Raw genomic sequence first — 14,641 nt, 5'->3', positions numbered from 1 at the left:
TTGATTGAGCTGTTTTGACTAATGCATTGAGAACCACAATGTAAACATGTTGCATCTGACTCCTTGAATGACAATCTCTTTTTTGAAAACGTTGATACTCCAGGTCAGCAGCACTCAAAGTTCAAGAACTGAACAGCCACTTAATGCTGAGCAGAATTGCAGAGAGCCAAAAAACCACAATCAAAATAAACCCACCTTAAACAAAATCCTGGTGGTGTTTGCATCATGATTAGAGCTGATCATATGACTACTTTGAAGAGTTTGTTCAACAGTTCAGAGATTCAGAGATTCCACGGCCAGATGGGACGGGACGATTGTGATAATTTAGTCTGGCCTCCTGCATAATACAGGCCATAGAACTTCCCCAGAATAATTCCATTTGAAGTAGAGCAGATCTTTAAAAAAAACTTATCTTGATTTAAAAAGTGGAAAATGAGGAATCAGGCTTGACACTTTTTTGTAACTTATTCAAGTTGTTAGTTATCTTCTGTTTCCCCATTACCCAACAAATAATGTAGTCAAAATTAACTGTTTTCATTAATCAAACAGTTCTATGCATTTTCTGAAGACACAAGATTATTTTCTTTGCTGTTGTAATGCCAACAGACCCCAGTTGTCAGCAGGCAGGATCGAACCTAGGGCCTCAGAAACTTAGTGCATGAGCCTCAAACCAACTGGCTGCTAGCTAAGTAGAGCAGACTCAATCATCTACATCTATTTCTCTCGTCTCAGTGCTACTAGAAGGGACAGAACACCACACCCAGGAGGTGTGTGGGTTACACTGTTATTCATCAAATAGATAATTTTCAAATAATTATTTTCATGATTTGATCAGCTCTAACTGTGGTACACAAATATGTGACAGCATGACTGACAATCTCATCCTGGTTGGGACAGGCTGGAAAATGTGGGGAAAATGCAGCAAATATTTTGTGGATTTTTTTTTCACCAGTGTTCATCCAAATTCAAAAATGCAATGACATTTTTGTTCCAAAAATCAAAATTCAGAAAATTTTCAACAGCTGATACAAATATCTGACTGCAATGGTAGGACAGTTCACCTCACTAGTTTTTGTGGCTCTCTTTGGTTCTACTCAATGCAGTAATGCCTCTATATTCCTGTTCCTAACCCTGCACTGGCACCTCGGCCAAAATAAATTGGGGCCAATACAAAAGAAAATACAAGGAAAATCTTCTGCCCTGCATTCTCCTCTCTCTGCTGCTGTCCCTTTGATCCAATTGTCTGTTGTTATAATTCATTTTGGGCCAGACAGGTATCGCCTTACTCATACTGAATAGCAACTTATATGACAAGCCGTCTCACTGAAATCAGTGGGAGTACTTGTGGAAAAAAGTACAACTCCGGAGCGAGGCTGTCATCATCTGGCCTGAAGTTTGTCTAATGTAGGCCTGAGCCCTGCAACGATTTACAGATTTGCTTAACTTTATTCACTGACAGTCAGTAGAATAACTTGTCACAGTGTGTAAAGTTAAGCATGTGTTAAAGTTAAGCAGGATCCGGACAATAGATGGTGGACGCTTTGGGACAGGGATCTTATCTTTTTATTTTCTGTAAAATACCAGGCAAATTTATGGCACTTTGCAAATAGTAGTAACAATCACATGATATGAGCCATATTTGAAATATACTATTTAAAGCTTAAGGGTAAGTACAGAATTCTAAACAACTGAAGAGTCAGGTTGTGAAATATCTGCTTGTAATGTAACATACAGAGTTATCAGAAACACAGGCAAGCTCAGATTTATACTATAAAATGAAACCAACAGTCACTGATATAGTGCGTCAGCACTGGAATGATTAGCCTCATAATTCATCATGATGAGTTTCAGGACCTAGGATTTAGTTGCTATAAGTATTTAACCAGTGGTCTTCTTCCAATGCATCTTTGAAACCTATGTGGTGTTATCCTGCTAGGAACCAAACTGAAATTGAGACTATGTATACAGGTCAGAAATCAAAGTCATATCTGATGGTGGATGCAGATAAGGAAAGGGATACATCTCATCAGGTCTTAACCCACTGGTGTCTTTCCAGAATGGGCCATGATATACAATATAGGTACTATGTCCCTTTACCACAAATCACCAGTGAATATAAAGCTGGAAATGAAATGTACACGAGATAAAGATCTGTTTGCAATTTTTCCAGGAACTTCTGCTTACAGAACTATTTAAAAATTAAAAAATAGCGCTTCCTAGGGTCTTACTCCAGCACCATGCACTGCATGAGTGAAACGTCACGACAGGAGAGCCCACTTGACTGGCCTCCAGATGAACTACATGCTCCTTTAACTGAGGCTTGTCAGGAAAGACATGCACAGTGTCACTAAATCACATCAAAAAGGCTCGTCTGCTCCCTTTAAATGGCTCAGTTGTTGTTTTCTCCGGCCTATTTGTGGTAGGGAATATGTGTGGCTTGGAGTTTGCTGGCATCAGCTTCCCACTGTAGCCCTCTTCATGCCAGCAGTCGCATACATCATTGGTAGTGGGTGGGAGCAATGGGTTCAGAGGAACCATAGAATGTCAGGGTTGGAAGGGACCTCAGGAGGTCATCTAGTCCAACCCCCTGCTCAAAGGAGGACCAACCCCAATTTTTGCCCCAGATCCCTAAATGGTCCTCTCAAGGATTGAACTCACAACCCTGGGTTTAGCAGGCCAATGCTCAAACCACTGAGGTATACCTCCCCCCCCAGGATTTATGCACTTTAACTGCAAGTGTAGCCAAGGACAAACTGAGTTTAGCCCTAGTTCAGACACCATGGTTAAAGCCTACTCCCGCAAATCTGTCTCTTTGGTCATTACAGGCTGTTTCTCTCTCTGCAGTGGCTGTTTGCCCTGCAGTCTGTACTGTCATTTGCACCAGTTGCAAAGTGAGTGCCAGGAGGCAGTGAAATGCTACCCAATCAGAAGGATAGTGATTTGTACCGACTGTGCACTGGTGTAAATGCCTGCACAGGACAATCCATCCCTTTTTCCTTTTACACAGATGTACACTGTTAGCATTTTGCACAATGCTTATTTGTGAAGCAATTCACAAAAAGAAAGTGAATCTCTCCCCATGTGGCATATTCCAGGGAACTTCTGAGATTCAGGACCCATCACTTCACTGACACATATTTTTATCGCCAATAGGGATGTGTGTTTGTGAGTGCATGCATTGGTTTAGAGGAGCATACTGCACCCATGTCCTTTCCAAAGGAAACCTGGACCCAGGAGCAAAGGATTTAATCAGATTTAGAAAGGGCCCTGTTGCTACTTACAGTTGTTTTTTCCAGGCAGTGCAGCAGGTGGTGATGTTGGCTTTCGATCAGCGAGGTGGATTTGCTGATGTGCTGCTCATCATCACTAGATCCCTAAACAACCAGAGAAAGAAGAATCAGGCTTGAAATCCTGGGGATAAAGGGAACAACCATGTCAGATTGTACAGGGGAGGAGGTGGGGGAAAGGTGACAATTCCAGTGTTGCCAACTTTCATGTTTTTATCATGAGTCTTGGGAGTTGGTGTTTTCCTTAAAGCTCCAGCTCCTGGATTCAGGTCAGAATCTCAGCTTTCATTTTTTAAAAAAAGTAAGTTTGTAGGCCTTTGTGGTTATGGAGAAGAGCTTGGAAACATGACCAGAGTGTGGCCTAAAGACCCAGAAAACAGCAGGCAAGGAAAAAGAACTCACAATTTATTATTTTTCAAAAAAGTCATGATGTTTGAAAGCTCAGAATGGCAATGCTACAACTTTCAAAAAGTTTCACCCTAAACCCTACTCCCTCCAAGAAGGGGGTGATTTGCTTGGGAGTGAGGAGTTTGTTATTCTCCTTCTAAGTCAAGAATGAACCAGTGGCTGGGGTATAATTCAGGAAGCAGGTGGTATGTAGCTTTATGATCCTGTCTCTTGTGTGGGGAATGGTACAAAACATACAATGACCTGAGGTGAAACAGTGAAGACAGGCAGTAGGAAAAAACAGCCATTGACTGGCTTTGTGGGGTGTTACCGAATAGACTGATAGTAGTAGGGGCCAGGATTCCTGGGTTCTGGTCCAAGCTCTAGTAACATCTCTATATCTGTCTTCAGTCTCCTAAAATGGAACTGATGTGTATCTGCTTTCTCGTGGTATGGTAAGGCTTCTGTGGGGGGGCTGAGTGCCATTATGATTTCAGTGAGAGCTGTTAGTGTCTGGTATTTCATAGGATCAAGCCCTTTGTTTGAAAAGCAGCTTGAATAAAAGGCACTGGAGATGTGCAAATTATTATTATTAATAAATCATCACTATTAGTAGAAGTGAAGTAGATTTTACTGGGGAACATGTAGCATTGGCACGAGAGATTTGATCAGAGGGAATTAGCAGCACCCCCTCAAAAGAAAAAGCCCTGTTTTTTGAGGGTGTCTGTGGGGGTTGTGACTTTTATTAATTAGGATTATATTATTGATTATTATTTGTATTGTGGTAGTACCTAGGAATCCCAGTCATGGATCACGGCCCCATTGGGCTAGGCGCTGTACAATCACTGCCCCAAAGAGTTTACACTCTAAGTCAGACAGCAGAGTGGGTTTCTTGAGTTAAAATTCCCTGGCAGAGTCGTTAGAATCAGCTCAGGCAGGCACTCCCAGCTGGGCTGGAATCATGCGCAGCTGAGATGCATTAGGCTCAGAACCTTTAAAAGACCTTGGCTGTTGGCAAGCAAGACAAAAAGGACAGGCAGTGTCAGACAGGTTTAATCATTGGGCTGAATTTTGGGGGCAGGCGAGTGATAAGTATTCAAGCCACATAAAAGAAAAATTACCTGAGATGATGATCTGGGTGGGGGGGGGTGTGTGTGTTCTTTTGACTTCACAAGAAACCTTTGCAGTAAAGCAGGGACCCCACAGAAAATTTTTTGCTTAATCTTGTCTTCCTGAGAAGTTTTGTCCTAGCTGCTGAGAGCCTGGCCTCCCAAATCATGATCGGCTAGGAAAAGGAATGCTACCTGCAAATTGCTCTGTTCTCACTCTCCTCTAAGCCCCTAACTGGGTGAGGGTTTCATGCTGCTGATGAATGGTCTTTCGTGAGGGACACAGATAGTAGGCATAAGACAAACTGAAAGCCTAGCTCTGTAATGAGGATGGCCCTATCTACTACAAATAACAAATTCAAATGGGGAATGTGAAATCCAAAAGAGCTACAGTACAGTATATGCATAATAATACTCAGCACTTTGACGAAGCTTATTATCTTCAAAGGTCTGTACCAGCTAACCCCAGTGCCACCCTTCTGATAGAGATCGGTACTAATATCTCTATGGGGAAACTGATGCATAGAAAGGTAAAATGACTTGCCCGAGGGGATAGTGGAAGCCAGCTTCAGAGCTGGGAGTAGAACTCAGATGTTCCTCTTGCCTATGCCTGTCCGCTGACCATCAGACCATGATGTTGTTGTTATTGCTTCTCTTGCCATTGTGTATGAACTCTAGAGAGGGATCAGAGCCCCCTTGTGCTAGGCACCCTACAACCAACCAACCAACCCCAGAGAGCTCAGAGTCTAATCTTTCATTATTCTTACAATTGAGTCATTCAGCAGAAAGATATTAGATCCATTTAATTATATATAAACATTAGTTACTTAAATTCACTATTTACATGATTTTTTTGGTCAGGTAAGGAAGGACAATGTCTGAAAGCACTCTCAGTTGCTTGCTCAATGTGGTAAATATCTACTTAAAGAAAATAAATATGCTCTAAGATCTCTCTGGAGCCCCATGAAACTGGGCAGAGATTAAACACACATACGAGAGAGGATTTCCAATAAGCACATTTTTTGAGTGCCACAGTCAAGGTTTATTTATCACAGTATGTAAACCTGTGAATCTGCTGTCTCTCCATGTCTTATACAAATGCCTGTTTCTCAGAGTATTGCATGCATCATTCACTTTTCAATTTGAAAATCGGATATGCTCCAGAAATGGGAAGAAAGGCGCTAAGAAGAAGCTGTTTGGCAAGTCTCTCTGCTGTTCCAAAACAAGGATTATTTTAGTTCTTCCATTCCATAGTTGCAGTTTTAAGAGCTACTTTGCTAAGCATTTTTCTTTAAACCCACTGACCCTGAAATCCACCCCAATTTCATGGCCTGTTTTCTGTGATCATACTCATTAATCTTTATGTGTATTCAGTGGCTAAAATTTTCAGACAATTAGACACATTAAAATGACAATTAAATGTTTGCAAGTGACCCCCTTAAGCTCCTTAGGTGTTTCAGCAGTAGATGCCTGGCAGAGAGACTCCTCTGTGATGCTCGAAGCTGAAAGATAAAAGTTGACACGTGTGCCTTGCATACCTGTTTCTGGCACATAACAGCAGTATCCAAAAGTTTGAGAAAGAAAATGGGTGGAATGGGATAGAAAGCAGAACATTTTAACATAGGCATCTACTGTCTGACTTCATCTAGGGCTGTTAAAGGGTGTAAATCAGTTGTGTTTAACTCAGCTGATGGCCAACATACCTAAGTGGATCCTGTGATATATTGAGCATTTGGCTGCATCTTTGAAGCCACACCCAGGATCGTACTGTGATGTCTAACTTGGGATCTCTGAAAATCGGGCAAATTGACTGATGCTAAACCAGAGGCATCTCAGGGCATAATTCAGGGTCACGGACTGCACACACTATTTATAGACTGATACGAGGGAATCTCTCCTAGGTAGGAGGCAGTTCCACTTTGTTGCCTTGAAACCTGTTGTGCTGGGACATTTCCAGAAGGTATTTTCAGGGTTGGGCTAAAAACCACCTGAACAGTTTAGGTTTTTCTTACAGTTTAGGTTTTTCTTACCCAGGTCAACTAACACAGCAAATAGGTCCTGTGCAAAGCCTGCAGAGGTCACTAGCGAACCCTTTCCGCACTGAGATGGAGAGAAGGAATAGAAACTGAGAAGAACTTTGCATGTGAATATCTCCTGTGGAGGACACCTGATGTGATAAAGCAAATGCAGCAGTATAAAGCTAAATCTCACTTAAAAGAAGAAAGGAACAGACCATTGCAACAAGCGGCTTTAAGTAACATGAATCTCTCTGAGAACCAGAGGTGCTTTGTAGCATGAATATAGAAACAAACTGACCTGAAGGTTTATTGCATTGATCCAGAACATCTGTGCAGAGAGATTTGCACGCTTTTTCACAGAAATCAGTAACGGTTGGACAGTCAGGATATTCGTGTTAAAAAGCCATTTGGAACAGCAACATGAGAAAAAGTCATAAATGGGCAGTGACACACATGATTATTTTGTGACGAGGGGGCAGGACCCATTTATTTCTGCTCCCAGGGACTCCCAGGTTATTGACTTGTAGCAGTAGCTGTATTGGGGGGAAGGATAGTTTTGTGGTTAAAGCATTAGTCTGGGTCATCTTCAAGTCTGGTGTCTCTCTACTGTTTTTGTCTGGCTCCAAAGCTAAAGTGGACACATTTTAAACCCCATGGAGAGACAACACGCTGCAACACGCCTACTGCAGGGACTGCCACAGACTGTTACAGGTGCCTTTACCCTGCTTTGCACCGGTCCTGAATGTGTTGCATGAGATAAATTTGCTAGATGCTATAGAAATTTAAGGATGGAAACTCTATCATTGGCACCCTGAGTAAAGGCAGACATCTGTCACTTCCTGCAGAATACCCAGCACTTTAGAAATCCACAGGAAATCAGCCGACACCTAATACAGCCAGTGAAACATTGCTCTAACTGCAGGAAGAAAACAGATTGCCCAAATAGCAGCAGGCTCCAGCTCGTCGGAATTCTACATATTATGTGAAGAACAGGGGTACAGAACAACAAAATGCTTAACATGAGTATATCAGAAAGCAGCCAATAGGAAAGAGACGCTGTCCTTGCTTCCAACCATTGAAATCATACTATACTAACTTGCCACCCCTCCTCTGCCCATGCCAACTGATCACTTAGGAAAGTAGCATCAATGATGCAAGCTCAGGTTAGGCAGGAGCTTGTTCCCACTTACCAGGTCCCTGCATGTTGTGCTGGAGAGCAAATATGAATGGAATTTGAAAGCCAAGGAAACAAGGCTTCATTGGCTCTGGTAGAAGACCTAAATTCCATGGTAGAATACATAGTGTTGGCAACTTCTCTCCTCTCCCTCCCTCTCCCCCGGAGGGCAGACTTGAAACGTATGGAAACACAGATCGTGGAATGAATATTATTAGAAATAAATAGTACCGAGGGTCAGACTCCTGCCTTATCTTCCTTGCTCCTGCTTTTCCTCCAGCTCAGTACATTCAGAAACAGACACTGAATTTCTGGCACATCTCAACATGCAAAAAAGAGTGGGGAAACAGAAGATAATAACAGCTGGAGCAACAAATGCATATAGACAGTCTGAGCACACAAATGCCTGGCAGTGGCTGTTCTATCCAGAAGGGCATTCCAAGAGAGAATGATACCTGTGTTGCTCCATGCAAAGGCAATCTGGGTTCATTAGAAGAAAAATCTGTCTGTAATGAAAAGCCCAGGAGAGTGTTAAGAATTTGATCTGGGATCCTACCTCTTCAAGGTTTTGGTGAAAATGATACCAGCTACCATCCCCAGTTTGCACTTGAAAGGCACACACTGAACTGCTGGTGTCCTTGTGGAAGACTTGCTTCCTGTGCAAATCTGAAGAACTCCATGGGTTGTCTTATCTCTTACGCTTGGTGTTTCAGTGAACAAAGTTGGACAGAGTTGAGTACAGAGGGACTGGCACAGAAGCTAATTTTACTCTTTCCATGTGGGTGATTCTGCCCTTTATCAATATTGTGGCTGCAGAGGGCTCTTGGTTGTAAGAAGGGACAGATCTCAAAACCGTCTTGTTTCAAAATACAGACCTCCTATCATTTCAACAAGAAGTGAATCATGTCTACACGACCACTTTTGGTGGTATAACTTGTGTCATGCAGGGGTGTGAAGAAACACCCACCTGAGCAACGTAAATTACACCGACATAAGCTCCGGTGTGGACAGTGCTACGTTGGCAGGAGAGCTCTCTCCCATCAGCGTAGGGTGGCTACACAAGCAATCTTACAGTGGCACAGCTGTAAGGTGTTAGTGGCAAGAGGAGATTAAGGCTCACGTATGCTGTGTAGGCGGCAGCCACTACAAGGTACATGCCCATCAACACCTGAACATGTCTTATATTCCATCTATTAACACTGCGTCACTTGCTCCCACAAAACCTGCCTATTCAGTGTCTGCATGGCAAATACAAAATGCCTCAAACCCACATTTCACTGAAGGGAAAGTCGATGCCGCCTTTAGGGAATGAATATTCTCTCCATACTGCTCTCCTTTGATCATCCCTCCTCCTCCTCTTTTGCTCTTTACACTGCCAAGCTCTAAGCTGAAGACACATGGCTTGATTCTCCCCGCACATAAGCTGGCGTAAATCAGGAGTAACTCCACTGGTGTGAGAGGAGAATCAGACCCATGTTTCTACATGCCCCAAAGCCCCCAGGATGCTGTCCATTCAGTCAGAATGGTAGCTGTGGTAGTTATTTCCTTGGATAACCCCTCAGAACTCCAGATAATGTATTTTGGGACCCATAAGTCCTAATGCTTCCATTCTGGCTCATCTCACACTGTTATTACTGGGCATTTACAAAACAATTATATATTGATTACATAGTGGTAAACAATGAAAATTCCCTGCTAATTGCTAATAAGGACTACATAGTAATTACACTTGGAATTATTGCTAACTCTAAGGCAGTCTTGTCACTAGATATACACATGAAAGTTCCATTAATATTGATGCAAGTTCTGGGCCTGCTTTAAGAATAGGATATATAACCAGGTGTAGCTACTATGTAATTAATGTTCATTTGCCCATGAGAGTATACCCAGTAGCCAGGAACCAAAATATTATCTAACACACCAACTACAAAAGATAGATTCCTTTCTTCTGTACATTTTAAAATAATCTGAGACTGGCAAATCACTGGTCAGATTCTGCCACTGTCCCTCACAGTTGTCACAACATCTGCAGTAGCCACAAAGCCAAAAAAAGAAAAAGACCCCTTTCCTAACTCATTTTGGGCAAAAGCCAGAAACGAACCTAGGAGCCAATTATTGCTCTCAAGCTAATATGTTCTGGACTTTTGCATCTGTGTCCCAGCAGCCATTTTTGAGCTGCCTGGCAGATTGGCTTGGTTGAAAGAGAAGTGATGGGATTCACGTTGGGGAGACAGGCTGGAAAATCAAGTGAGGGCCACACATCTGTGCTGAGCTGCCGTGGCATTTTTAAATAGTACAATTAAAAGACCAGCAAAACCCAGGGCATGATTTAAATTTTCAGTGTAACTGTGCATGTTGCCTCCTGATGAAATAACAGAATCTTATTAACACATCTGAGCTGGTTCTCTGAGTCCCTGGCCACGTCGTAACCATTCTGTGCCTCCTTCAAAGGTTTCACAGTTTGATTGGCAAGCCCTATTTACAGTACATGCTAAAAAAAAAATGCAACCAGCTGAGAAGGTTTAATGCTCATTTTCAGAAGGCCTCACTGACATTAGGTGCTGGGGACCTTTGCCGTGTAAGAGAGACACTGCCTGCAATAGAACTGAAGGCTCGTGAGTGGTGAATTGGATTCTGACATGGATGGTCACTAGGCTGAGGTGACAAAATTCCCCATGTCCTGTTCAGCTGGGCTGGGTTTTGACAAACATGGAAAAAGAGAACCTAGCTCTCAGATTTGCTTAGTGCGTCCAGAGCCATTTTCATCCAGAGAGCTCAGTGCCATAGACAAAGGGTGGTAAATATCATATGTTGTCCCTGAGAGGTGGGGAAATGAAATGACACTGTGAGTCAGTGACAGAGCCCAGTTCTTGTGCATCCCAATCTATTGTCTGGTGCAATGTGCCTCTTTGGAATCAGTTTGAAAAGACATCATGGCAACTGAGGGTCAGATTCTTCAGTCCTTACTCCCCTTGAGTAGCATCCTTCCTCTGTAAGTAATCTCACTGAACCAATGGGGCTACCTGCAGAATTAAGGGGATGCATAGCACGTGCCCAGCCTAAAGGGCATCGTGATTCCTATGTCTGTGATCCAGCCCTCCCTCAACTCAAATGGCAGTTGGATTGAGTGAGCAACGCAGAGACATTGCAGGCCAAATCTTGAAGGCCTGTCTCCACTTTTACAGTGGCAAGTGTTCCATCTGACTTGGCAAGAACTGAGTAAAAATGAAGCGTTCATACCTGCAAACACTCACTACCTTGAATGTTCCCATTAAGCAGCACCAGGCAGAGTAGTAAGTGTTTGCAGGATTAGGTCCAGAGTATGGATGCATGAACACAGCATTAGGCAGCTCTCAAGGCTCAATTATGCAATTTCTGTTCTCCGTGTGCACCAAGGACTGATTTATTTGAAATTAAACCCACGAAATGTGTTAATTCCTGCTCAGGTCTTGAGCAGGCTTTAATGTACCAACCTTCTCTCATTTTCACTGATTCTGCCGAGCAATCTGACTCACTTAAAACTTTCCTTCCTCATGAATAGCTAATACTAGCCTTCGGATACCTTGCTATTAAAATAAAACCATCGAGCTGCACAGAACAGGAGCTGTGATACATTTTCCTCTCCTGCTGGACAGTCTTTGGGTCCTCCTTCCTGCAATCCAGTAATTGTGAGCCTGTAATAATTTCAGGGCTAATGCTTCCAGGAGTCCCACCGCAGCTGCTGATCTCATGCTAGTGATGCACCATCTCTGCAAGTGCTGGCTTTTTCTACTCACAAGCTCCTCCTGATGGTGACGTAGCTACAGAAGAGCAGCATTGCCAAACCCAACTGTTCCAAAGTCATGAGATTTTTGGAAATAATAAATGTTTGGTTCTTTTTATTTGCCTACTAACGTTTGAGTCTTTAGTGTTCATGTTTTCTAGCTTTTCTTTGCAACCAGAAGGGCTAGAAGCTTATTTTTTTAAAAGAAACTGAGATTCTGATGTATTCACCTGACTCCAGGAGTTGAGGGTGTAACAAAAACACTGAATTGCAAGATATGCAGTAAAATCACAAGAGTTGCCAACGCTGGAGGAAATGACATAATTTGTGTGTGTGTGTGTCAGTTTGGAGGCCACTTCCTGGTATATTTAGAGTATTATAGTGTGAGAATAAATACGATGTGTGATTTTCCAGAGACAGCAGATCCTTGCTGATACACCCTGACCAAGAGAACCATTAGTGAGAGAGTAAAAGACACAACCTAAGCTAGACTGTGACTTGGACTGCATGCAATGCAGGGCAGTTGGAATCCCATTTAAACCCTCTACAGGTGAGCTAGAGCACAGTGCAGGAGTCAACAGGTGTGGCTGACTTCCTTAGTGCCCTCTGCCCAAGACCGGGTGGCGGGGGAGAGGGGGAGGGAGTAGGTTCTGTCTCCCACCAGTGAGCTGTCGTGCCAGCAGCAAATCACTAGCCCCACCACCAGAGTGAGGCGGAAGTATTAAGGAACCGGGCCCCAAAGAGGTATCTCTGAATCACACTGCCTCCCAGGACCGCTCCTGGTATGGTGCGGCTTTCAAGCCACCCGTGGTTCAGGGCTGAGCTGAAAGGTCAAGCACCCTCAACTCATGTCAAGGGCAAAAGGCGCTGACAGCAGCTGGCCCCTTGCAGGGTCAAGCCCCTGGGGAACAAATTTGTTGTTGTTTTTTGGTAACTAATCAAGAAAAATGCATTACCAGAAATCTTGTCCATTTTTGGAGGGGGGGGCAGCTGTGGGTATGAATGGCTTGTGATATATCAGAGCATGCTGGTGAGTGTTCCACAGAATATTTTGTTAAATTATTGAAGCTGGTGGATTGCAATATGAAAACTCACTACAGGGCTGTCTCTTTGCTGAGAAATGGGGTGAGAGTGAGTCCATTTTGTGTGTGTGTGTGTGCGAGTGTGCACATGCACAGGTATTGGGTTGTGCGTCATCCAGTCTATGGATTAGGAAAGTAGAAATTAGCAAGGTTTTTACTGAGCTCTTTGTGCACAGCATGGCACTTTGTAATAAGGTATTGCACACTTGTGAAGATATAGAGATTTGGAAACAAGCAACTCCTTATTAAAGATGACAGAAATGTATGGTAGGGCCAGATCCTCACCTCATATAAATGGGGACAGCTCCAATGACTTCAACACACAGAGAGCTTCAATGGAGCTATGCTGACTTACACCATCTGAGGATCTGGTCCATTAATGCTCTTTGTCATTTCTGTCTTCGTTAGAAAGATGGATCCTTTCCTAGCTCAAGAAAGAGCCCCAGAAAGTCCCTCCCTCTCTCTCCAATTTTGCAGCTGAATTCCAGCTGTCTCTACATATAGCATACCCAGTAAATTGTAGTGTAATTATAGTGTAGCACAACTCAACATGTGAGGCTGTCACACTGAATAACAAGCAATTAGGTGTGTCTTTGTGGTGGGGGAAACAACCAAAACAGGGTTTGATTGGGATGGAGAACTTTTCAAACTCCACTGTGAAAGGGATTATTTTCTCTGCACGTACCGTCAGCTCCAAGGCTGCGTTCAGCAGGCCATTGCGTTTGCTGTGAAGATAAGCGCTGGAACTTCCTGTTTTGGCCACTCGTATCCGTGCAAGCCGGGCTTTCTGTGAAGAGAAGCAAGATTTATTGACATATTTTTACTTTTACACACCAAGCCAATTGTTCCACCTCTACTAAAATAGGGGGAAAGAAAATACAAACTTTTCATGGAACCTGAAAAATCAGCGAGACGAAAATACAAGGAATTTATGGCTAGGGGAAGATCAGCAGACAGCACAACCTTTGCACTTCCTACCTGCAACCCAGTTTTAAAACTCAATTGATGGAGATTAAGGAAATCTGACAACTCAAGACATTACCAGAGCTGGGATGATTTAGTTGGGGATTGGTCCTGCTTTGAGCAGGGGGTTGGACTAGATGACCTCCTGAGGTCCCTTCCAACCCTGATATTCTATGATTCTATGACCTCTCACAGCCCATCAGTGGCCTCCCCTTAATGAGTAGGTGGCTACCTACTCAAAAGTGCATAGTGATATTTTTGGGTATCTCCATATTTTGCGTGTCCAACTGGAGACACCCATCTCTCACATGTTTCTTGCCTCTGACATGGGAGGATTGTGTTACATGCATGTGTGTATATATATAGCTTATCATGTGAGACTCAGATGTGTGTGTGACAGAGAAAGAGAGAGAGAGATTTCAATAATTGGTACAGATTGTGCACACAACTCCTCAATGCCCCGTTTCTCCCACTTGCTTGCATGTGAAATCCCTCTGTGATGCCTTATCTTCTAGACTGTAAACACTTTGGGGCATAGAGAGTCATTTACTATATGTTTGTGCAGCACCTAGCACAATAAGGCCCTATATGGTGGAGGACTGTAGGTGTAACTACGATACAAATGGTTAACAATAGGAGACAAGAAGGATATATAATAGGGCAGATCACTAACTTGCCCCACCTGTGAGCTGATTGGCATAGATTAATAATTGGAAATATCTATCTATCTCTTATTTTCTCCTTGGAGACTGTAAAAAACACCTTGTTTGTTCCTTCTCTTCTCCTCCAGCAGCAGTGTGTGTTTGTTAACTTGGATATATGGTAACAGGAGCATAATTTTCTCCAGAAAAAAATATG

At 43.1% G+C, this 14,641-nt stretch overlaps 1 protein-coding gene across 2 annotated transcripts in view; it reads right to left on the bottom strand.

The window, feature by feature from the left end:
• KCND3 (potassium voltage-gated channel subfamily D member 3) overlaps nucleotides 1-14,641 on the bottom strand; it is a 226,691-nt gene that overhangs the window by 11,949 nt on the left and 200,101 nt on the right. For both annotated transcript variants that reach the window (XM_037885074.2, XM_037885075.2), the window contains exons 4-5: nucleotides 13,506-13,607; nucleotides 3,282-3,374 (exon numbers count right to left, since the gene is read on the bottom strand). In XM_037885074.2, the coding sequence (XP_037741002.1) occupies nucleotides 3,282-3,374; nucleotides 13,506-13,607 (195 nt within the window). The remainder of the gene's footprint in view (nucleotides 1-3,281; nucleotides 3,375-13,505; nucleotides 13,608-14,641) is intronic.

The sequence above is a fragment of the Chelonia mydas genome, chromosome 21 (genome assembly GCF_015237465.2).
Source record: "Chelonia mydas isolate rCheMyd1 chromosome 21, rCheMyd1.pri.v2, whole genome shotgun sequence".
Lineage (NCBI taxonomy): Eukaryota > Metazoa > Chordata > Testudines > Cheloniidae > Chelonia > Chelonia mydas.
Note: the sequence above shows the minus strand (reverse complement) of the source record. Positions and strands in the feature narration are given on the sequence as shown.